At 34.9% G+C, this 26,033-nt stretch overlaps 1 protein-coding gene across 6 annotated transcripts in view; it reads left to right on the forward strand.

The window, feature by feature from the left end:
• LOC145241348 (uncharacterized) overlaps positions 1-26,033 on the forward strand; it is a 256,339-nt gene that overhangs the window by 130,735 nt on the left and 99,571 nt on the right. For 3 of the 6 annotated variants that reach the window (XM_080104215.1, XM_080104214.1, XM_080104212.1), the window contains exon 2: positions 25,861-25,931. In XM_080104215.1, the coding sequence (XP_079960341.1) occupies positions 25,863-25,931 (69 nt within the window). In that variant the 5' untranslated portion in view covers positions 25,861-25,862. Of the gene's footprint in view, positions 1-19,601; positions 19,692-20,170; positions 20,194-22,208; positions 22,274-25,860; positions 25,932-26,033 lie in introns of those variants that run through there. The other 3 variants (XM_080104211.1, XM_080104213.1, XM_080104216.1) reach the window with 3 other exon arrangements.

Here is a 26,033-nt window from a genome sequence, read left to right on the forward strand (position 1 = left end):
CAGTTCTAATGTATTTTTACATGTTTTAAATAAAGGTTAAAGTTTATTTGCTATAAAACAGTTTTTTTTTTGATATCTTTTATTTTTTTATTTTTGTTCAACAACAGCAGAATTTAAATGTGTTTTATCATTGAAGCAACGCAGAGGGAAAGCTTCGATTCCTTGACCTTTGGCCTAAGATACCAATAGGCATTTTATTTGGTTCAATCTTTTCTTTTTTAGGGTTTTTCTTAGCTTTTCCCCACTCCCCACCACGAACTTTTTACACAATCCAATCAAATTCTAAGACTTTTTCAATGAACTCTTTTCTTTTTTTCCAATTTATCATTATACTAGCCTGAATGCCCGGCGTTGTCCGGGTGTTTGGAGGTATGTGTTGAAAAAAAAAGTGGTAGTTGGTAGGCAGGCTCGAACCTGTACCACGAAAGAGGAGGCAAAGAATGTGAAAAAAAAAAAAAAAAAAGAAACCAAAAAAAAAACTTGTCTTAGTTTTTGCGCCCATCGCCAAACCGGAAGCAGCTTAAGTTTAAATTAAAGCTAGATAATCGAAAAGAGGGAATGACTTTAGAAAATATCGGCGAAAACAGCGACCCTCCCTGTAGAAAAAGGCCCAGTTGAGAGTGAAGGAATTAATGTTTTAGCCAATTTTTCGATATTTGTCGTCCAAATGATACCGATCTCATTGAAAATCCATCGCCTCTGTCGAAAGTTGTTGGCATATATACAAACATACATGCAATCATACATTTAAACAGACAGGTGAGATTTATATTATAGATCATTTAAAAAGAAAATTGTGTACACACACACACACACACACACACACGCACGCACGCACGCACGCACGCACGCACGCACGCACGCACGCACGCACGCACACACACACACACACACAAAATTTTTATAAAAACGCTTGGGTTTCTTAAGTAGTTTTAACCCCACGGAGTAAATGTGGTATTGTGGTAAATGGTGCTAGTCAAAAATAATCTCCAAAGTTTTGTAGAAAAATAAGAAAGACCCTGTACCCTTCCCCTCTCCCCCAAATTTCTTATAGGGCTTCATGCTTAAGTTTTTTGTTTGTGGAATTTTTGCATTTAATGTACAAACAATATTCGTAATCGTTTTACATCAAATACACTATATAAATAAGATCACAGTGTAGTTTCTGTTCTGATGTTACACTTCACCTTTTCTATCTTCGGTCAGTAGAGGAGAAATCCTTCCTAACTGATGCAATTTAAATTTTTGTTCCCATTCAGAGTGCCCCGTTTTTGGAGAGCTGGATTTTTCCCACATTAAAAAACGACCTTGTGGCTAACTCTGCCCTCATGGGAAGGTGAGTAAATAGGAATACAGAGGGAATTTTGTTTTTGACCTCTCAAGCTGAATTAATTTATAACGCCTTCAATTGAAGCCATGATTTTTGGTTGTGCAATGGAAGTGAAAGATACAATAATTTGACTTAAGTATTCATTTTAATTGACATACCTTTGACCCGTTGGGTCACAATCGCTACCATTATTTCACTTTTATTTTATTCGAAAATTTCACAAACTATGACATTTCTTTGAAGACATTCTTCTTGTATAACTAAGAATAGTGACTCTCTTTATTCGCTAATTTGTTGCAAGGATTTTGCAGGTCAGTCAGTATACTGAAGATTGACAAAAATAGGTGTAGTAGGAGCAGCGAGAGTCAATGCTTTAAAAGAAATACATAAAGTGCTAACTGCATTGAAATGGATTTGATTTTTAAAAAATCAAAGCCTTGTAATATATTTTAGTATGAAATGGGGTGAAGAACAACCCAAAAAGTTACATAGAATTTTTTTCGTGTTCTTCAAGATAACAGCTTTACATAGGCTCACGGCTGATGCTTGCTGAGCCGAAGATTGTCAGAACATTTTTTTTTTTATATATATTTCATGATTTCTTCTTCTTCTTCTTCTTCTTCTTCTTCTCATTATTATTATTATTATTATTATTATTATTATTGGCTCACATGGAGCTTTCACACAAGTCAACAAACGATCTGATTGGAAACCTGTGGTATTCTCTGGAAGCTGAGTGACAACAAGTCTCCCAAGACGTCCAGCTCTCTCCACCTCCTTCGATAGCATGTGCAAATGAATTTGCATCATCGCAACAGCCGCTTACCATTAATTTCTCGCTTGTAGTGACCATTGGTTTATACTAGAATTTGAGTGGCACTCAGTCTCCCCAAGGTTCCAGTTCTGTTTGCGCTTGTCCAGCCGAGGTCTGGTTGGCGCTCGCTCGGTCTTTCAGTCCTTATTGACCCTTCTCGGCCCTTTGGTATCATTTTTTTTTGGGGGGGGGGTCGGTGATGAAACAATGGGGGGATGCATGATAGGGGGGTGTAGAATTTGTAAATATGCAGTTTCAGTGTTCTTCATTCCCTGTAACGCTTATTCGTTATATTGTCTTGTATTATTCTCCGCATTCAAGCGGTTTCCTTAATATTTCAGTCGTTTTCACTATCGTTAGTGGTTGTACTTTTGCAGTTATTCCTCTGATTCCAATTTCTGACATTCTTTTTTTGAAGTTTTTCGGAATTGTTCCTAGTGCTCCTACTATTATCGGTACTATTTGGACTTTCTTCATCATCCAAATCCCTTTTATCTCTCTGGCTAGCTCTGTGTATTTGCTTCGTTTCTCCTTTTCTTTCATACTCACCCTGTGATCAGCTGAGACTGTAAAGTCCACGATTTGACAGGATTTTTCTTTCTTGTTAATTATTACGATATCTGGTCTTCTTGCTTGGATGGGTTTGTCCGTCTGCATGTCCATGTCGCATAGGATTTTGTGGTTCTCGTTTTCGAGTGCTGTTGCAGGTTTATGCTTGTACCATTTGTCTGTACGCTCAAAATGCAGTCGTTTACACAATTCCCAGTGTACTACCCTCCCCACTTGGTCACACCTATTTTTGTATTCCTTTTGGGCAAGTTTGCTGCATTCGTTTACTATATGGTTTATTGTTTCGTTTCTTTGTCCACAGAGTCTGCATTTGCTGTTTTCTTGTGTTTTATCGATCCTGGCTTTGATATGGTTGGTTCTTATCGAGTTATCTTGTGCTGCAGTTATTAGAGATTCAGTTTCTCGGTTTATATGTCCTTTTTGCATCCATGTCCAGGTGTTTTTGTTATTCTCATCTTTTGTCATTCATATGAATCTTCCGTGGAGTGGTTTCTCTTCCCATTTCTCTTTTCTCGTTTTGCCGTTTGTCTCTGTTTTCTGTTTTGTTTTTTTTCAGTGCCTCTCGCTGCCATAATTATCCTTTCAGTGTTTTGCATTATGTATTTTTCTAGTTCTTTTGTCGTGTCCTTCACACAGTCTTCTATAGAGATCAGTCCCCTCCCACCGTCTTTCCTTTTCAGGTAGAGTCTGTCAATATCGTCCTTTGGGTGTAGTGCATTATGCATGGTCATGAGTTTCCTGGTTTTCTGGTCGAGTTGTCTCAGTTCTTCTTTTGTCCACCCTATAAATGGTCCAGAGTATCTTACTAGTGATACTGCCCATGTATTAATACCTTTTATTAGGTTTCTACTATACAATTTAGTTTCCAGGAGTTTTCTTGTTCTCCTGAGGTATTCCTTTCCAACTTTCTTTCATTTCTGTGGCTCTGATGGTGTCCGCTTCCAGAATTCCCAAGTATTTATAGTCGTCTTGTTTCCCTAGTACCCTCATTTCTGTTTGGTTGGGTAGTTCCATGACTTCTGTCGTTTCCAGTTTTCCCTTTCTTATAAGTAGTTGTGCGCACTTTTCCATTCCAAATTCAATTTGGATATCTTGGCTGAAGATTCTGGTAGTGTTAATTAGTGTCTCTAGCTCCTTTTTGGTCCTTGAAAAAAGTTTAAGATCGTCCATGTACATCAGGTGGTTCATTTTTTCCTCTGTATTGGAGAACTTGTATCCGGCTTGGCACTTTCTCAGAATACTGTTCAAGGGCATCATGGCTATGATGAACAGCAGTGGTGATAGCGAGTCTCCTTGGAAGATGACTCTTTGTATGTTAATTTCTGTTATGTGTTGTCCATCAGCTGTCAATTCCAGTCTCCATGTTTTCATTGCATTTTCTATTACGTTGGTGATCCTGCTTGGTATTTTAAACATTTTTAGGCATTCTATTATCCATGCTTGGGGGATCCTGTCGTACGCTTTTTGTAGTCGATCCATGCCATGGCTAAATTCTTTCTCCTCCTTTTTACCTCCTGTAGGATCTTTTGATCTATATATAATAGGTCATGTGTTCCTCTTTTTTCTTTTTGGCATCCTTTCTGCTCCTCGGGGATGAGTCCACGGTTATTCAGGGAGTGGTAGATTTGTTCCCTCAGTTGTGCTGTCAATATCTTCCACATAAGCACGTGATTGGCCTATAGTTGCTAGGAACGGTTCCTTTCTCCGTGTCCTTCTCTAGCAGTGTGGTTCTACCTTTTGTCATCCAGTCTGGTACGCTTGCTTCCTGTATACATCTTCTCAGGTTTTATTATTATTATTATTATTATTATTATTATTATTATTATTATTATTATTATTATCATTATTATTATTATTATCATTATCATTATTATTATTATTATCATTATTATTATTATTATTATCATTATTATCATTATTATTATTATTATTATCATTATCATTATTATTATTATTATCATTATTATCATTATTATTATTATTATCATTATCATTATTATTATTATTATTATTATCATTATTATCATTATTATTATTATTATTATTATTATATCATTATCATTATTATTATTATTATCATTATTATTATTATTATCATTATTATTATCATTATCATTATTATTATCGTTATTATTATTATTATTATCATCATTATTATTATTATCATCTTTATTATTATTATTATTATTATTATTATTATTATTATTATTACGAAAGTAATGCCTTCTATTTTTGTTTTTATTATTATTATTATTTAATATATAGGGTGTTTGAACCCATGCTAAACTTTATATTTGGCTTTTAGCCTGATCTTTCTTAGCCAAGAGTTGTGTAGATATAAAAAAAATGTACTAGAATTTAAAAATGCACACATTTGTTGAAAATAAGGATAGATGGAATGTTATAGAATGGATCGAGAGAGAGAGAGAGAGAGAGAGAGAGAGAGAGAAAGGAGAGAGAGAGAGAGAGAGAGGGAGGAGTGTGAGTTATAGTGTAGACACATTGACCGGAAGTCAAGATCAGCTGATCGGATTGCGTGTGAGTCATGTGATCAGGTTAGCTGAATCAGGGAGATTTGGTTGGGACTTGGAAGAGAGCAGACGCCTTCACCGTTGTCTCCTCCCCTTCGCTAGAGGGGGGGGGGACGAACACTGACGAATAGATAGAATGAGAAACCGCACAGGCCAAATTCACTTTCCATTCTTCTGCGATCGATCTGGAAGGTGAATAAAAAACTATAGAACCAATTTCTTGTCTTCGAGTGAAATAAATCTTCGTCCCCAAAAGCAGGTACCAGTCTCCCTCCCAGACGAGATGTTCCAGATGGACCAACAAGCAGAAGGTATGTTGAAAATGCATGTCACACACACAATGACATTAACTCTGATAAGATAATCAAACACTCAATCCTTTATGATACGACAATGTGACATATATAGCTATTAGTGATGGCTATATATATATATATATATATATATATATATATAATATATATGTATATTATATATATGTATGTATATATTATATATATATTATATATATATATAATATATATGTATATTATATATATGTATGTATATATTATATATATATTATATATATATATATATATATATGAGCTAATGATTATATGTACTATATAGATTCCGATAATATATGACAATATGTATGGAGAACAAGTTCATATGCATACACTGACCTAAATAAACACACTAGTTAAAACACACAAACCATTCTAAATACACATACACATCATTACCATTCCCTTATAACAATCTAGGATATAGACATAAAGAACGAAAATGTATACACACCTATTGGTAAAAACATACACAAAATCAAACACATACACACATATAGAATATACTAACAAAATCCTTAACTACAAAAGTATAAATATATATCCATACATACAGAGCAAGACGAGAAAAACACACAAACTCATATCAATAACATATATTGAAGAAAAAGCATAAACACACACAAGGTGTAATGAATAGACACAATACGCACGACTTCTGTAACGTAACCGTTACATTTTAACCATATCGTTACATTTCAATCCAGGGACCCACACGTTGTTTGAGACTTTGTCGCAAAGGAACAAACAATAAAAAGAAGAGAAATAAAAATCTGACTTGCCATTTTTTTTAAGATGACGATGTTGTAGTCAGCAAGGAAGTAGTGGCGTGGGATCCTGTTACACAGATGTGAAGTTCTAGGAAAGAAACTCTGTTCATAAAATTCCGTTTTCTGCTAGGTCTACAGAGAAAGAATAGAAAGTATTTGCAGTGGTGGTTACTAGACTAGTTCTTGCTCTGAATGTTTTTAATTCCATGGATGACCGGCATATAGTATTTTATGAATAAACGCCATGTAAAAGTTTATCAATAGTCGTTATGTAACGTGGCCGTTACACTTTAAGCGTGTCGTTACATTTCAACCACGTTGTCTGAGACTTTGTCGCAAAGGAACAAACAATAAAAAAAAAAAGAAATAAAAATCCGACTCTCCATTTTTTTTTTAAGTGCAAATAAAAAACATTTATTTGTGGTATTTCCAACAATAACGCATTTCATTATCATTCAAAAGTCTTTTTTGCACACACGTATTTCACAAAAGGTCTACCATGTGTTTCTTTTAAAGTCTCTCTCCCCGTCACCTCACGCCGGCACAAACCAGTGCTTTCTCACTCTCGACTTCATGCGTCCATCTTCCCCGACACGCAACAACTTGCTTCTCTTTCTCGATCACGTGCTGTCCTTTTTCCTCTTTTTCTCTCTCCTTCTTCTTCCTGTGACGTCAGCACATGCACACTTGCTTAATTTGCATATGCGTTAAGATGGCTGCAACTGCTAATATTTTTGCTAGTCAGCTATCCTACAGCTGCTGCTGCTGCTGATTTTCTCACACGCACCCATACAGGCTCCGTTATACTACCAAATCCTTTGAGTAGTGTATTATTTGTTTATTTCTCATGATGCCATCCTTTCAGGCTAGCAAAACTGTACGAGCAAGGGAAACACATATTTGCGTGTAATAATAACACAGAAAATTTTGAATACCGTATATTTCAGTGCATAAGGCGACCGTCATATAAGATGAGGTACAAAATTGGAGCAAATTTTAATTTTTTTTTTTTTATTTTTTTTATTACATTTTCACCCCAAACAAGGCAAATTGCCACTTTGGTGTAGGGGGCTACTATCAGGGGCAACAACTACTGGGGTACTATGTAGGGATTTGGGCAGCAAGGTGTCGGTTCACGTTACACTTGAACTTCTGCACGTCAGTACTGTTGGGGAAGCAGGGACCTGGAATGGAATTCCAGAGTCTTGCGGTTCTGGGGAAGAAACTATTGGAGTAAAAAGATCTTTTACATCTAGGGACCTCTACAGTGTGGGGGTGGGATCTAGTAGCCTGTCGGGTTTGTCGAGGGTGCTCGCGTCGTGGGGGCACAAGTGATTGCAGTTCATCAGAGCATTCACCACTAAAATACTTGTAGAACAGGCAGAGGGATGCAACATTTCGTCGATGGGACAGAGGCTGAAGCTTAGATGCCAGTTCAGGGCCTATCAGATTTGCGACTCTCTTTTGAACCTTGTCAAGGAGCGAGAGACTAGTAGCAGATGCACCAGCCCAGATGTGGCAGCAATACTCCATACATGGGCGAATGGTGGCCTTATAGAGGTACAGGATACTTTCGGGTGTTAGTAGTTTTCTAGCACGGTAGAGAGAGCCTACCTTTCTTGCAGCGGCCCTGGCAATGCCTTCAATGTAATTGTTCCAACTCATGTTTCCTGTGAACGTTAGGCCAAGGAGTTTGAAAGATGGACTCTCAGATAAAGGGTCGTTGGCCATTGCTATTGGTGGTAGAGAGGGTTTCTTGTAATTATTGAATGAAACTAGTTTAGTCTTGGCAGCATTGAACGCGACCAACCACTTTTGTCCCCATTCCACTACAGATTGGAGGTCTTCCTCTAGTGTTTCTGCCATTTCTTTAGAAATGTGTTCATTCGTCTTCCTGTCGTGTCTGCCATAGAGTGTAGTGTCATCAGCATATATACCCATCTCAGAGGCAATGTTGTCGGGGAGGTCATAAATTTATTATATATCAGTTGTATAAGACGACTGCTAAATCACCTGGTATTTTACCTTGCAGTACATACAGTGCCTTGCTTTCCCAAATGGTCACCCATCTGGTACTGGCCAGGCTCGACATTGCTTAACTTGAGAACTGGTGTGTCAATGTGATTGTGCCGTATATATATACACAGCATAATCATGTTGACACACTAGTTCTCGCCAGATCACCGAAGTTAAGCAAAGTTGAACCTGGTCAGTACCAGATGGGTGACCATTTGGTAAGGCGATGTGCTGTATGTACCACGAGGTAAAATACCAGGTTGAGAAACTGGCGCAATCTATCTTTCTCTTGAGGGTAGATGGGACTTTCTTAAGCCATGGTAAGCACCCCATCTAGTGATGGCGTCACGATAAAAATACCCTTGATAGTCAAGTATTCAGCTACTGACAAAATTTGAATTAAACTACAAACTCATGTAGTGAGTTCAATCTCAGCTAGGGCCATGCTGGATGGTTGGCTAAATCATGAAACTATGTTTGTTTAGCCTAGGCTAGAGATTGCAGCACCCGGTATCTTATGTAATATTGATTTTTTAAAGATGATTTATACTTGAAGGATCGTCTTATACGTCGAAATATACGGTAGTTACATAAATGCATTTGTGGTTTTCTTATCTTAAAATTATTTTGACCTGAAGAAATCTGAGATAGAAAAACGATTGCATTCAAAATTCTACATTTATTGTTTTATATGTGAAAGCTAATTTTTCTTTAAAGAAATTATTTCTTTTCTTGTGTATCTAAATTTCTGTTAAGTGTATTATGAAATATTATAAGGCCATCATCTTTGTATATACCAACAGCTCATTAATTATACTAGTTGAAATATATAACTGGATAGCACATATTTTTGTTAGTATATCACTATATTCTCGCAAATTAGGAAATAAACCTTGGGAGAATTATATCATGACCAGAGAAAAAACAGTACACTAACCCCCGTCCAAAAAATATTGCTTCATGAAAAATTTAGTGGTTCTTTTTATCCTTATTTTTCCTATTTTTAAAATTTTTTATTGACTCTTTTTTTTACCCCAAAACAAAGCATGTTGCCACTTGGATGTAAAGGCCTACTAATCGAGATCATGTCTCCAGAGGACTATGTGGGGAGTTGAGCAGCAAGATGATTATTTGCTTACATTTAAACTTCTTAATACAGTTAGGGAAGCAAGAAACAAGGAGGGAATTCCAAAGCTTAGCAGTCTGCAGGAAGAAATTATTAGAGTAGGCATTCTCGGCATCTAGAGATGTCAGCAATGAAGAGGTGGGATTTTGCTGCTTGTCTGGTTAATCGGGAGTATAAACGTCGAGGGGGATGAATTCATCAGAGCACATTCCATTAAAATACTTGTAAAACAGGCACATATGTATTTAATAATAATAATAATAATAATAATAATAATAATAATAATAATAATATATCCCTTTCAGTTGCATATATTAGCTTGTATAACAAACAAACAAATATTACATTTCCGCCCTAATGAGGAGGTAATGCCTGGAAGCATGGTATCATGATATCATAATGGATGGAGATATACTAATCCCTCTTCTCATAAAAAATAAGAGTACAAGTGATGCCTGGAAGGATAGTCTAATTAAAACAGAATAGATACTTCACTACCACCACCCCAAAAGAAAGGAGGAGGAAATGCCTGGGAGGATGGTATCATGACAAATATTACATTAGTATGAAATAATATAATAAACTAAGCATTAAAAGATAGTACAGAGAAAGATTAAATCTGGTTAGTATGGGGAGATGTGTGGAAAACAGGAGACTACATTGGTTTGGTCATTTCAACTATCAGAAGATAAACAGACTTTCACATAGAAGTGCAAAACTAAGGTCGCCAACGTTCAAATCTTGCAAGTTTATATCATGAAAAGATCATCGTGATTAGTTAGAAACTATCTCATCAACACACGTCATATTTAAAAAAAAATAAAAATAAAATGGACGCTTGAATGATTTAAATTCGTTTTTGCATGGAATATTTCTTGTTTACTTCCGGTTTGTACTACAACATTTTTTCTTTTGATATAAGTTTCAGAAAATATATGCAATTACCTTCCTTTTGAATTTTCAACGTAATTGTTTGTTACAAGTTATTTTTTTAGAGGGGGAACAACATTAGAAATAGAAAAGTTAAATCATCACAAAGTTGAAAATGATTTTCATAATCGTTTTCAGAGGTTGCATAAAATCTCCCCAAGAAAATAGAATAATTATGCATGAAAATGATGCAGAAAAATCCAATGATTCATCATAAAACGCAACAGGGAAACATTCATTTTAATTGGCAATTATTAGATATTAGATTTTAAAAAATACAATAAAATAGATACTAGTGGCTGCGCCGCCTCGGCACACATAACACCAACTCAAACACAAAATCGAGTACATTCAACATCAAGTACACTTAACATCGTCTTACCATCAGCGCTTATCTTGTGAACTCGGAGTATGGGAAATTCTCATATGCACAAAACAAAATCACTGAAAAACAAAAAAACCTAACTAAGGGTAAAAATAATTGAGTAAACGTTGGATAAAACGATTATGAATTTGCCAGGATTTGAACCTGGAATTTTCTGATCCATAGTCAGACGCGTCATCCATTGCGCCACAAGTCCTGTGTGCATGCCGAAAGATGTTACCATGACTGTATACAGACAGTGCTGAATTCCGTTGACATGGGCAGGTAACTTTTTCGACAATTGCACGAAACAGCCCAAAAACCCTTATTTCGGGCTTTCTGTGTGACTAGGCATTGTTCGTTACAAAACATACATAGATAAGGACAATCTAGGGACTCACACCTTTCAGGGAAAAAAAGAATTTTTCAATTCGGTGCATCCATCCGAAAGTTTTATTGGTATATACACACACATACATACACATAAATAAATAAATAAATATTTAGAATTTTATTAATAGTATAGATATACAAAAAATAAAATGCAGAATTATTTAAATATTTTGGGCTGTTGCCCTCATCTTGGCTGCTGGCATCATAATAATGTTTCATCTATTGCACTGATCACTGCAGATCACAGGGATCAAGTGGAGTGGTCAAATTACCAACCACAAAGTCAGAGATCATACTAACCAGCAGGTAGTATCGTTAATAATCTGCTAACGATATCTATACTGGCTTGGACATATCCTAAGATCGACCTTAGAAAGAATTGCCAAGCAAGTTTATACCTAAGCACTTTGAAGCCTAATGTTTTATTGTCAGAAGAGGACAAGGGAGCTAGGTTACATATATAAGGAAATGCATCATCTAGCTTAGGTTACATTAGGCTGGAAGTGTAAAAGTGTACAGAAAGGAAGATATTTTTTATCTGAAGCCAAATCCACAGCATCTCTTCAGTTCTTTCTTGTTGCAATCACATCTTATTCGATTGTATGTCTTCAGTTAATTTTCAGTTTTCCTCTCCATCTTTAGGGGTCCAATGGAAATAGGCAATCAAGAGAAATGTGATTGCGACGAGAAGAAACTGGAGGGATGCTGTAGATCTGGCTTCAGATCAAAAACATTCTTCCTTCTCTTTTATTTTACACTTTTATCCTTATGTGCCCTGCGCTAGATGACGCATTTCCCTATATATGTAACCTAGCTCCTTTCTCATCTTCTGATGAGAAGCATTAGGCTTCAAAATGCCTAGGTATAAAGAGCATTTATAGCTCCTTTTCTCTATATAATGTTTTTCCTTATTGAAATAAATTCATATATTTTATTTTGTCTTAAATTCCATTTGGTTTGGATCCACTTTCAGATGTTGAGCTTCATATATATATATATATATATATATATATATATATATATATATATATATATATATATATATAATTATCCACTAACACGTGTTTCATCGTCTATGACTCATCATAGTGGCTGAATCTAGCGAAATTTGAAATCAGAACCCCACGGTAATGAGCCTGAACACTTTATCTGCTGATCCATCTCGCCAACATATATATATATATATATATATATATATATATATATTATTGCATTTTCACCCCAAACAAGGCAAAGTGCCACTTTGATGTAGAGGGCTACTATCTAAGACATAATTTGTTGGGGTATAAGTAGGGAGTTGAGCAGCAAGAGGTCTGTTTACATTAAACTTAGACTTCTGCATATCCATACAGTCAGGGAAACAGGAACCCAAAAGGGAATTCCAAAGTCTAGCAGTCCTAGGGAAGAAACTATTAAAGTAAAAGGCTTTTGCATCTGGGGATTTCTACTGTGTAGGGGTGGGATTTTGCTGCTTGTCGGGTTTGTCGGGCGTATTTCCGTTGACATGGCATAAGGGCTTGTAGTTCGTCGGAGCACTCACCATTAAAATACTTGTAAAACAGGCAGAAGGATACAACATTTCGTCGATGGGACAAAGGCTAAAACCTAGCTGGTAGTACAGGGATATATCCTGATAAGTCCCAATATAAAGAACATATTCATATTCTCTCAACCCATTTGGGATATACATCGTTATCATTCCAAAGCCGGAAGATGTTTATGCTTATAATATTTTATTTGTATTTTTTATGAAGTACACCTTACCCATATTTCACTGAATAACGGAAACCCACTAAACAACTCATCAGAGACAAATGTATATTCTCCAGAAAAAAAACTGGAAAGTTTTTTTTCTTGGAATGAAGAATGATTTGGTAAAAGAAATGTTGATAATGGAAATATTTCAAGTTTGCAAAAATATAAGAATGAAAAACACTTACTTGTTCTAGTGTTTATAGGATCCCCCAAATTGAATTCAAAGCGAACATAGGGAATCCATCTTATGCCACCATTTATACATATACACGAGGGGTATTCCAAAAGTAATGACTCCTATTTTTTATTCTGACTGAATAGATCAGAGGGAATTGCAAATTGCATTGTTATGATGACTGAAGTTAAGCATTCATGACCTAAATGTTTTCTCCTTATATTGCAGATATTGACTGTGTGAGATTCTAAGAAAACAATGCTTGTCATGGACGCGAATCAGATGCAGAAATGTGAATTCCTGGTAAAAGTGCATTGAGAATTATGGTCACTATGTACAGAAATAAATTCTGTAGCACAAAAGGTCGCTCATTTTAATGGTACCACTCCTGTCTTAACTCTTAACTTTTTGAGTTAGAAAAGAAGCCTTTATTTTTGGAACTGCACTCGTATATATAATGAAAATATACTTCTTGCAAGTAAAGTACACATTTGTTTTAATCTAGTATAATTATTGTAGATTAAATCTGAGAAACGTTGTTATTTAAAGATGTAAAAATCTACTAAATTAAAAACATTAAATAGTCACAAACTGTAAACATAAAATAAAATTAAGGAAAAATTTAAGCCACCTACAAAAAAAAAAAAATCCATCTTAGTGCTAAGTGAAATCTTTTTAAAAATGTCAATGCGTTTGTTTACTGGAGTCCTATGGCAACAAATAGTAGGAATCATGGGTATTCACAAACCGGATCAGAACAAGACACTGCAAGATTGCAGTAAAAAAACACAGGTGGAGACAAACAGATTCCCCAATCTGCCCAAAGTGCTAGGAAACCCTCCAGGATATAGACCACCTGATCCTACACTGTTCATTTACCTGACTGGAAGGAAGTTATGCGACAGCCCATTTATCGGAAGACAATTTCTCAGACTGGCTAAAAATAGTGGTATAGAGGTTTAATCCATACAATACTATTACTAATGAGCTGTTATAAGTAAATAAGTAAATAGATTTAATTAGGACCTACTTAAAAATATGGCGGTAGAAGCTAAGTAAAAATCTGTAAAGAATGAATAGAGAGAGAAGGGGCGTGAGTATTTCCATAGACTATAAAATGAATATCTTTAATTTGTGGGAAGTTAATGCGAACACTTTTTGATTATGGAAAGGATCCTAAAGTATTAATCCTTGCAGATGACCTGACAAACTCCTTCTTGGGGAGAAACACAAACGTTTCTATATGTAGCTTACTTGCCATAAATCTCTCTGTCTGTCTGTCTGTCTGCCTGCCTGTCTGTCTCTCGCTCTCTCTCTCTCTCTCTCTCTCTCTCTCTCTATATATATATATATATATATATATATATATATATATGCATGTTTATTTATATGTATGTGTGTTAATATCTTTTACTGAATTTTTTTCAGCCCATTAAAAACTGTCAAGGCTTATAGTCCATTAACTTAGAGTGATTTATGCCAAATTGATAGTGGAATATGGTGAATTTGTGCTCATTTTTGCATTAATTACTAATTCTTATTAATCCCATACTGTGCATCGAACGGATACCATAATACTTAGTTCGCTGCATCTTATCACAACAAAGGTCCATACAAAATTTCAGCCAGATCGGCCCAATAGTTTGTGATAAAATGCGGAACAGACAGACTAAGAAAAATATAATATAGATTCTTTCCTTCCAATCAAAATCTGCACCCCCATCCATCACAACAATAATCCAATTTGGATGCAAATGACTATTTTCCTCCATTGTCTAATAATTAGAACAAGCAAAATGTCTTCTCCCCTCGAGCGTTTTTTTGTCGAAGAAATAATTTTCTAATATTCTTTCTTTTAGTGTTCATTAGCCTCTCTCTCTCTCTCTCTCTCTCTCTCTCTCTCTCTCTGTCTCTCTTCAGCCTCAAACATATTTACATGCATCCTTGCTTCTCAATGAGATGCTTTGTCAGTAGGGTGGTCGCTAAACATATATTGAATAGACATATTATTATAGACTAACGAGACACTATAAAAATTCCATGGTTCTTTCTAGATTTCATCCCAGGAAGAATTACGATCACAGCTATGTACCAAAAACAAAAAAAAAAAAAAAAAAAAAAAACTAGAGAGTGATTCCCTCCCGCCTATTGACAAACTTTGATTCTGATTGTCCAATTTTCATTAGTTATTGTTGTATCATGTTATTGGTAACTAACAAACGTACTTTGCTGCAATTTATTTTTAAAAAATACTCTGGTTCGGCAGGTTGCTAATATGGAGACACTATGAAAATTCTACACCAATCTGTATAATTCCCTGTTAATGCAGAAATACTAAGGAAAACCCTTGAATGCGGAGATTAACACACATGAACTACAGACACAAACTGGACGTACAGAAACGGATACAAATGTAAAACACAAAGCAACATCCCATAGTATCATGAAAACTGAAATTGTATAATTGTAAAGTACACTCTGCGCCTCTACTTCTGCCTCCTCCCCTTTTTTTTTTTGTGTGTGTGTGTGTGTGTGTGTGTGTGACCATAAACTGGCACAACACCAAATAAGTGAGGAGGGTCAAGGAGGATGGAAAGACCGAGGAGAGAAAGCACTAACCCGACCTACACTGGATGAGTGCAAAGAGGATTGGGACCTTGGGGAGGCTTATTGCCACCCAAATTCCAGTGAAGACCAATGGTCGCTGCTAACAAGAAATCAATGGGAAGCAGCTGTTGCGATGGTGCAAATTCTTTTACAAAGGTTATCGCAAAAGGTGGAGAGTACTGGAAATCTGGGGAGACTTTTTGTCATTCAGACTCTAGAGAACACCACAAGTTGTTCTCAAAGAGAAATCTTTGATGATGGCCTGTGTGACTTACTACTCCTAGTGAGTAAATAATAATAATAATAATGATGATGATAACAATAATAATCTTTCTAAAATAATAGATGTCTATTAGGATCAATACTATTAAAAACAATGACTCTTTCTTCTTCGTTAAACTCAATTGTCATTGTCTGCTAAATTTTCGGTGCTTGTTAAGATAGAATCGATAGATCGATTTTTTTTTTTTTAAATATGTTGTTTTAAGTAAAAACAGCAATATTTACTTAATTATCATGTCGAAAATAGTAATGTATCCCAAAATCACGAAAATTCATCAAGTAGAAAATTATTTATAGTTAAAAGTTATTGTTACTGAAAATGGGGAGGGATTGCATTTTCCTACCTTGAATATTGCGAATACAAGGGACATACTTATCTCCCTTTTCGACACTTTAATAGCTTACGTTTTGTTTTAGACCATAACGATAGACATTTTTTTTTATTTTATTAAAAACACAATAGCAGTCATGGTAGTGTTTTCCGTCATAGAAGCGTTGGTTGAATGTGAATTTTAAAATGAAATACGTATGAAATACGTTTGGAAGCCGAATTATATATGTACAATTCTAACGAAGGAATCTAACTCCGAAATGTCAATTCTAAACAAGTAAATACTAGTTTATTTCGTAATTGCTTTCAAACGTATTTTATACGCATTTCATTTTAAAATACAGTAGCAGTTGTTCTACTCGAAGAATTTTCATAATTTTTGGATATATAATTATTTTCGACATGACAAATAAGTATTGCTGCTTTTGCTTAAAACCACTTTTTTTTAATCGATCCGTCTACTCTATCTTAACGAGCACCAAATTTTCTTTAAATAAATAAAACGAATGTTTTTTTTTATTTCTTTTACTATAATAATTTAATTTTTTAAAACAATAAATGTTCTCTTACTCCTCATTATAAAAATAATCGTCACCCAAATATTCTCGAAACCAATAAAAAAAAAACTTTTAAAAACTTTATTTTAAATTCTATTGCTTTAAGTGCCGTGATGAAACAATTTAATTTTAAAACAAATTTTTAAAACAGGTAAGATCGGAATTGTTTACGTTAGTGACATCAGATTAGTCGCCAATAACCAGATCTCGTTTTTTTTTTTTCTTTTTTTTTTTTACATGTGGGTGTGAAAGAAAGGCGATAACGTACGCACGAACACGAAATGCCTTAATGTATTATTATATAGATACGTCTAACCATCTCTTTTCATCGGTCGGTCTGTCATGTTTAAGTTTGTCATAGAATTGTCATCAGTCTGCCACGCTAAATTTCATCATTTTCGTTAGTAAACATTTTTACATTAATCATCATTTGGACTATGACAACAGCATATTCTTTTCATTGTTTTGACTCACGAGTGTGTATCCATTGATATCTTATATGCGTTTATGGGTTCTCGATTGATTAACTGTGCCTAACTGTGTCAGATATATACCCAAGAGTCAAAACAATGAAAAGAATATTCTGTTGTCACAGTCCTAGTTATCACACCTCTACAGCACGCTATATATGTCATGCTTTAAGAGTGTCAGAAATTTCGTGAAAATAGTGAATAATTCCATCCCATCTTTCCAAGCTTATAACTCCTCGAAAAATGTAATTCAAGCCCTAATTTTTTTTTCAATTAAAGGAGCAAGGACCAAGGTTTTATTAAAAAAAAAAAACAAAAAAAAAACAATGTGTTTTTTTTTTTAAAAAAAGGTTTTAAACTTCGGACTTTACAGAATAAATTTCTAAAAAAGCGATTTTTTTTTTGTTTTAAATTTGAATATATTATTTATTGACCTTTTCTCTTCAATTTGTGATATATAAAACTCCCCGATATAATTAATTATTTACTTTTTAATAGACATTTCAAAATGAGAGGCGTGAATTATTCGACCCCCTGTCTTTTCAAGCTTATAACTCCTCGAAAAATGTAATTCAAGCCCTAATTATTTTTTCAATTAAGGGAGCAAGGACCAAGGTTTCATTAAAAAAAAAAAAGACAAAAAAAAAGACAAAAAAAAACAATGTGTTCTTATAAAATAAGGTTTTAAACTTCGGACTTTACAGGTAAATTTCTAAAAAAGCGATTTTTTTTTTGTTTTAAATTTGAATATATTATTTATTGACCCTTTCTCTTCAATTTGTGCGACATAAATTAATTATTTACTTTTTAATAGACATTTCAAAATGGGTGACACTTGGGGGGGGGCGTGAATTTAAAAAAAAACGTTTGTCTAAAATATTATATTCGGTTTATTGGAAAGAACATAAAATTTCACATTGACCCTGAAAATATCGTAAAAATAGAATCAATAGAAAAATTTTGATAGATTTTTAAAGTTTAAAAATTGAAAAATATTGAGTTCGGAAAATTCATTACTGTTTTAAAAAAAAAAAAAAAAATTTCTATTACTTTTAAAACAACTGTAATAGTTTATTTTGGAAGTATAATCCATAAAGAAAATAAATAACCCACTTTTAACAGAGAAATTACGAGATTTTTATATTGTATTCGCAGTTTCGTGTTAGGGGTGTCAAAAATTCCTACAAAAATTCTGATACTCATGCTTTGTTGGTCTGATAGGCTTTGTTGGTCTGTCATGCATTGTTGGTCTGCCATGCTTGAGTTTGAAATTGAAATTCGGAGTAGAAAGTAGATATTGGGTTTATTTTTAACAGCATCGTAACTCTCACTTCCCTTATTTTGTTCTTTAGTCCTCACATTCAATGAGCGATATTTCTGACAAATAGGGGGGGGGGAGATTTGATGTTTTCCGGATCGAAATCTATCAATCCAACACTTACCGTTCGCTAGTTTTTCACCTTTAAGTATTTAAAAAAAAACTCTTTACATCAAGCTTTATTTTCATTAATACACCTGAACCCTCCCCATTTTTGTTAACATCGATATCCCTGATATCATGCCTTTGTTTTTACTCTTGTTTGATCTATTTGGTCTCACAGCACCTTTTTATTATATGTTCCTAGAAACTGGTTTATTTCCCAAACTTTGTGTCACTTCGATCTTTACTTAGTTGTCAAGAATAAACTAGCTGATGGAATCACGATCCGACATAGAGCCACCCATTATGTAACACTGTCATGTTTATATTTTAAGAAGAGTTTTGAGTTTGTTTTCTCATTCTTTCTTTTGGAATAACATTTTCAGATTGAATCAACACGTCTTAAGATTATCTGTTGTTGTTTGATTTAAAGAATTGTGGTAGTGGTGAAATGGTGATCGATGTGGAGTGACGATCTGGATGTGCCGAGTTCAAATCCTGTTGGTTCCATAGCATCACTTTCCCTTTTGAATGTTGGCAACTTTGATGTTTTCTCACCTATTAGTGCTTAATTCCTAAAAGAATTAGAGAAACCAATGACAAAACCAATTTTGTAAAAAAACAAAAAAAAAAAAACAAAAAAAAAAAAGCCATCGTAAAATGTTGATTCCTAGAAATGTATTTCACTCTAACCATGAAAAATACTCTATTGTTTTTAGCTAAGAAACTTAATATTTTCAGTGTTGTCATAACGAGTAGGAAAAAAAAATATATACTAGAATGGTGTGACTGTTCAAGTAGTTACCTCCCTTGTATGGGTTTCTAGTATTATAAGTGACGTAATCTGTGCACACAGTGTTTGAGTAGAAAAGATTGAACACTTGGAAATAATTTAACACCAGGGAAAGAGAAAAAAAAGTGGTATGTGTTTATTTGAATCTGAGCGTACTTTCCATTTGTTTTATGTTTTTTTTTTCTATTTAATTCTATTTTTCTTTTTACTGTGTTTACTTTAGTTATCTATGAACTTGCGTTGACCTCGTCGTTGTCTTCGTATTTACCCCTTCGCCTCCCTGGGAAAGATAAGTTGAACGACACAGATACAAACAGTAAAACAATAAAGTCGCCATTTTTATTGTTTTAAAGAAAAAAGATAAATCTGCCATTTTTTTTTATTTAATTTTTTTTTTTTTTACAGAAAATACCCCCGATGTAAAACGTCTTTTTTTGTGTGATAGGAAAAGAACGCCAGACCAAGAAAAGGAAACTTTTTTTTTTTCTAACAAAAGTCATTTGTGAACTATAAAGTATATAACCTATCTGAAAAATTTTAGTAAAAATTTGTTGAAATTTTAAACTATTGAAGATATTGGAGCCAGAAAAGAAGTTGTTGTAGGAACGAGAGAGTTGCCTCCCTTCAAAGGTATTTTTATTCCAATATTAATGTTTCTCTAAAAAAGAAAAAAAAAAGGGTCAGATATTGAGGACTTGGAAAATATGTGACCTTGTCCTAGTTTTTGTGAGATTTTAGAAATCTCACTGATTTTATGTCTTTTCTGTTAACCCTTACCAGAACGAAGTCGACCCTATTTTCGGCTTCCAGACCCGGTTCTACCAGAAAGCCCAATGCGTCGACTGTAAGTAAACCCGTTGTGAGTTCTACACTGATTTTTTACTTGAGTAATGATTATGTGCCTTCAGTTGTTTTGGGACATTGTTTGTTTAGCCAATTTTTGTTTACACACACACACACACACACACACACACACACACAAAAAAAAAAAAAAAGAAGAAAAACTAATACTAGCAGGCTATTCGGCATTGCCCGGTCGTAAGATACCCATAAATATTACATTTTAATTCATACAGAATCTGAAACATGCGCATGTGAGTATTGTTTTTTTTTTTTTTTTTTTCTAAACCGTTCACTTCTTGTGAGTACAAAAAAAAATACTCAAGCTGATATTGAAACCAAAAGCTAAAGACAGTTTATCGAGTACGATAACCATTAGGTCAGCTTGAGCCGATCTTTAAATAGTGTTTTCAAACCTACTTATTCTTAACATACAGAATCTGTCATGAGATTGATTCACGCATGCATAATCGTTGAACAGTTAACAGATGGATAAAAAATCTGATGACCCCTGCTACGTACCATTTAAAAAAAAATTTTTTACCCCTTAGCAGTTCTTCTTTCAGATGAAAACCGATTAAACAGTTTTCCACATGTCTGAATGCTGTATATAACAAATTTCAAGCCTGCAGATAAAAACTTCATTGAGTACATAGGTTGAGAAGTGTCCTCACACACACAAACACTCTCACTTTTATAGATATATAGATCGTTTTGGCAAACTTTGAATAAACACACATAGATCTAACCCATACCTTCATATTGTCTTTAGATGCTGACGTACATGTGCTATAAGCTAAATGCTTGGTAAAGCTCCTTATCTTTAGGAAGTGTAAGGAAAACAGAATGTAGACTTTGGTTTTACTTTTGGCAGTCTCGTTACTCTCGCTTTCCATATTTTGTCCTTTAGTCCTCACATTCCATAAAAGATGTTTCTGGTAAAGGGGAAAGTATTGTTGTTTATTTTTGCATCAGAATCGATCCATCTAACACTTATTGTTAGCTATTTTCTTACTTTGAAGTACTTATTTTTTGTTTGTTTAATTCGTTACATCAAGTGGCTTTATGCCTTGTCTAGGGCGATTTCCCTAAAAAATGTATAAGTTGGAATAAATTCTTAAAAAAAGCAAATATATTGAGTGAAACCAAGTGCAATTGTGCATGCCATTGTTTCATTACGACCCATTCTTTTCTGATTTCAAAGTATGAAAACTGTTTGAAGATGCCTCCTTTCGCAAAACTAAAGAATTGAAACAAGAAAAAGCTTATTTAATTGGAATTCATTATTGAAATGGGTTTTATTTATTATTTTTTTCTTAGTTGTTGTTTCATGACGTTTCGGCCAACTATTCTTCTGACCTTTGTCAGGTGATAACCGCGACGGGATAGGAACTCTGAATCTCCTGACTGCATCCACTGCAATGACTGCCTTCCATAGTTGTTGTCAATCTCACCACGTTTTGGCCAAGTAAGCCTCTGCTGTTCCAAGTGAGAATTGTCTGAAGATAGCGGTTTCAATCCTACCCAAAGCCGGCCAGATTAAACATTGGCCAAAATGTGGTGAGACCTACAACAACTACGGAAGGCAGTAATTGCAGTGGATGCAGTCAGGAGATTCAGATTTCCTATCCCGTCGCAGTTACCACCAGACGAAGGCCAGAGGAATAGTTGGCCGAAACTTCATGAAACATCTAAGAAAAAGATGAGGATAATAGTCCGAATAAATAAAAATTAATAAAAGAAAAAGCTTATATATTATTTTTTATTGCAATGAGTAATTTGTGTATGTTTTTTTTTATTTGTAGACTGTTATCATCATCTTTATTGTTGTTGTGTCACCACGGCGAACTCATCCTCTGGCCTTCTTCAGGTAATTAACCGCGACGGGATAGGAAAGCTGAATCTTGTAACTGTATCCTCAGTAATTACTGTCTTGCATAGTTATTGTCGTCTCGCTACGTTTTGGCCGACTAATCCTGTGACCTGCTTTGGGTAGGATTGAAACTGCTATCTTCAGACAATGTTCACCTGGAATCATAAAGACTCAGCGTCTGTATCTACTGTGCCACGGGCTCCGAAGGCAGTAATTACTGGGGATATAGTGACAAGACTCAGCGTTCCTACCTCATTTTGGTTAATCACCTGAAGAAAGCCAAAGGATGAGTTGGCCGAAACGTGGTGAAACAACAACTATAAAGATGAGGATAACAGTCCGCAAATAAAAAAAATAAAGAAAGATCTTACACTTTATTGTGGTAGAATGCGTAGATTCTTTTTTTTTTTTTTTTTTACATGGAGTTCACCACTTATCAAGGCCCAATGGCCACTCGGGGATAAGGGTTATTGTGTGTACAGTAATCAAAGGGATAGTGTAGCAATAGTATTGGAGAATTGGTAAGGTGTCATTACTTAGGAGGGTGGTTCATCAGGAATTTGTTTGTGTTGGACTTGAAGACATCCAGGTTGAAGTCGGGAGGGAAACAGGCAAGCAGAACAGAGTTCCACAGGCATGCAGTTCTAAGAAAGAAGCTTTGTCCATGGAACCTACGTTTTGATTTAGGCACAGATAGGGAGTGGGGAAATTATTGACGGTGGTTTCAGCAAGTCGGGTGTTTTTTGAAAAAGATTGGCGAGGGGGACCAGAGAATGGAGCTCAGACGAGCACTTGCCATGGAAGTAACGATAGAACAATGACAAGCTCGCTACGTCTCTTTTGTGGGAAAGAGGTTGCAGGGTAGAGAAAAGGGCATCCCCCACCAAGCCACGAAGTCTATTTTATACTCTGTCAAGGCAGGATAGGCTGTTTTTAGCAGCTCCCGCCAAAATGTGGCAGCAGTACTCCATCTTTGGACGTACTTGGCTCTTATATAGATAGAGAATTGCATCATTAGTGAGATATCTTCTGGAGCGGTAGAAGGATCCCACCATTTTCTCAGCGAGCTTGGCCACAGACTTGATGTATGTGTTCCATTTAAGATCAGGAGTAAAGGTCAAACCCAGGAGACACTCGGAACTTGAATGACTACCAGACACTGTCCTCAGTCTTTTTGTACAGGTGTTTGCCATGACAATCTGGCATAAAGATACTTCCCCTACAAATAAACCCTGACTAAATATTCAAAATAGCATAGTATTCGAAGCACAATTAAAATGTTCCTGGTATGGTTACCCTACACTGGCTTATAATAGGGATGATGCATCTTTGTCAAGTGATGTTGCCTATAGTGATAACTAGTGATCGGACGATTCCAATATTTTTCTTGATTCCGATACAATTACCGATTCCATGCTAAATTCCCAATTCCGATACAATTACCGATTCCATGCTAAATTCCCAATTCCGATACAATTACCGATTCCATGCTTAATTCCCAATTCCGATACAATTACTGATTCCAATTCCGATTCTTTATAAATCTCTAATTATTTAACTATAAGATTGTTATTTTTCCCGATTTTCGTAAAAACACATGTTAAATGTGCAGATATTTCCTAAACGTCAAAATACACTTGTGGAGGATGATCTATCGATTTTAGCTTTACTGGTAATTGAAAATCAATAAATATTTATTATTTTATCATTATTACAAGCAATGGAAGATTTTTGGTTTAAACAAAATCAAATAAAAAAAAGACAACTAAAAGAATCGTTTCGCCATCAGAAAATAGGCATCAATTTTTTCGATATTGATTCCGATACCCCCAAATTTTTCAATTTTTCCGAATCCCGATTCCGATTAATCGTTCCAACACTAGTAATAATAACATTATGCTGGCTATTCCACCAGACTAGATGAATTCTAAAGGTGGAATCCGTTAAAACAAAGAAACAAGAAAGAAAGATATACTATAACAGGTTATTGGTCGATTAATTAGAGGAAAATTAATGTTTCTTACTTCTTTACTAACTCGATGAGAGGTAAAGCAGAACTTTAATAAACTATTCGAATATATATTTCATATAGACATAAAGTGTTGAACTTAAGAAGGAACTCCTTGATTTCTGTGAACTTTGACTGAAGTAAATTGGAACAACGAGATCATGGAAAAAGCAACAAATCTTGCCCTGTTGTTACCTCCTCCTTGCTTTATCTTGACCATTGACTGTAATTCTGAATATTATTTTATATTTTATTTTTTGATAGGTAACTACTTATCAAGACCTATGGGCCACTCAAGGATAATGGTTAAAGAGAGTGTCAGGGTTAGGGTTGGAACTAATAAGTAGAATTAATAGCAGATTACTTAAGAAGATTTATTTATCCACGAGGAAATCTGGCCAAGTATTTGTTTACATTAGACTTGAAGACGATCATGTTGTCAATTGAGAAGCAGCCACATGGTATTTTTTTTCCACTGGTGGGATGTTTTCAGAAAGAAATTGTTCATGGAAACACCATTTGTTTTTTGAGAGAGAGTGTGAGAGAGAGAGAGAGAGAGAGAGAGAGGAATGTTCTTTGTTGTGTTTGTAGCTATGCAAGTTTTTGCTGCTAATGTACATGGAAGGTGGGGGTGGAGCTGGGTTGAGCATCTATCATAGAGATACAGTAGAGATAGACGAGTAACATCTCTTCTTTCTTCTCACATTCTTCAATCCTAAACTAGCGAGGGGTACCCGGTGTTGCCCGGGTATTTGGAGGTGTGTGTGGAAACTCCGGGGGTGGGGGGGTTAAAAAAAAAGTAAGTATGAGGATCGAACCCGAACCGTTGAGGCAAAGTTGTAAATTAAAGTGTGGAAAAAAAAAAACGTGTCACGTTAACCATTGCCCCACCACGAGATGCTAACGGAAACACGTTTGAATTTATTCAATTACTTGGATTTAGCAGGTGCCCGTTTTAATGAGTTAATGAGGTCAAGGAAAAAGACTAACCCAGATGCGGCGAGCGACAAATGTTGAATATTTATCTTCCCGAAATCGAGCAAATTAAATAGACAGGCGAGCTTCGTTGTTAACTGTGAGATATTACGATTTATATGTGATATAAAAAGTTTTAAAAAGTTATGAAGCGAGCGACCGCTTCTCTAAAAGAAGCCTTTTGTTGACATACAGAAAAAGCGAACATACATACATACATTTTCGCTTTTATATATATAGATAACTCAAACAACAAATAATAAATGTTTATATTTCCATTTTCCTCTCAATCTTGAAATTATCAAAATAACCATAGTCATATTCTAAATGTGACCTCTAACCCCGCTCTTGATCTTCATTTTGTTACCATCTTGATTATAATTTTCATTCACCATCTTGCTTCTCTCCAATCACCTTGGATAATGTCATTACACAGCTGCAGGAGTAGTGGCATGTTCTAAATTATCGCATACATAATCTCCTTTTATTGTGTAGTTCATGCAACCTTTTCATTTTTTTAAATTTTCACTACAGTTAATAATTAAAAATTTCTTTTTTGATGACTTTGTTCCAACTCGTTTTTGTTTTGTTTATTTTGTAGGAATGGAACACAAAAGAGATTTTGGGTCATTTCATGTGTCGAATGTCCAAGAACTTTTGGAAACTCCAGAGGTCAGCTCCTTTTTATTGCCTGCATGTCTGAATCAGTCATTTACATATCAGTAAAATACATGTATCAAAACAAAGAAAAACATAATCGTCGATATTTATATT

The sequence above is a fragment of the Euprymna scolopes genome, chromosome 20 (assembly GCF_053919585.1).
Source record: "Euprymna scolopes isolate OS-2025 chromosome 20, ASM5391958v1, whole genome shotgun sequence".
Taxonomy (NCBI): Eukaryota; Metazoa; Mollusca; class Cephalopoda; order Sepiida; family Sepiolidae; genus Euprymna; species Euprymna scolopes.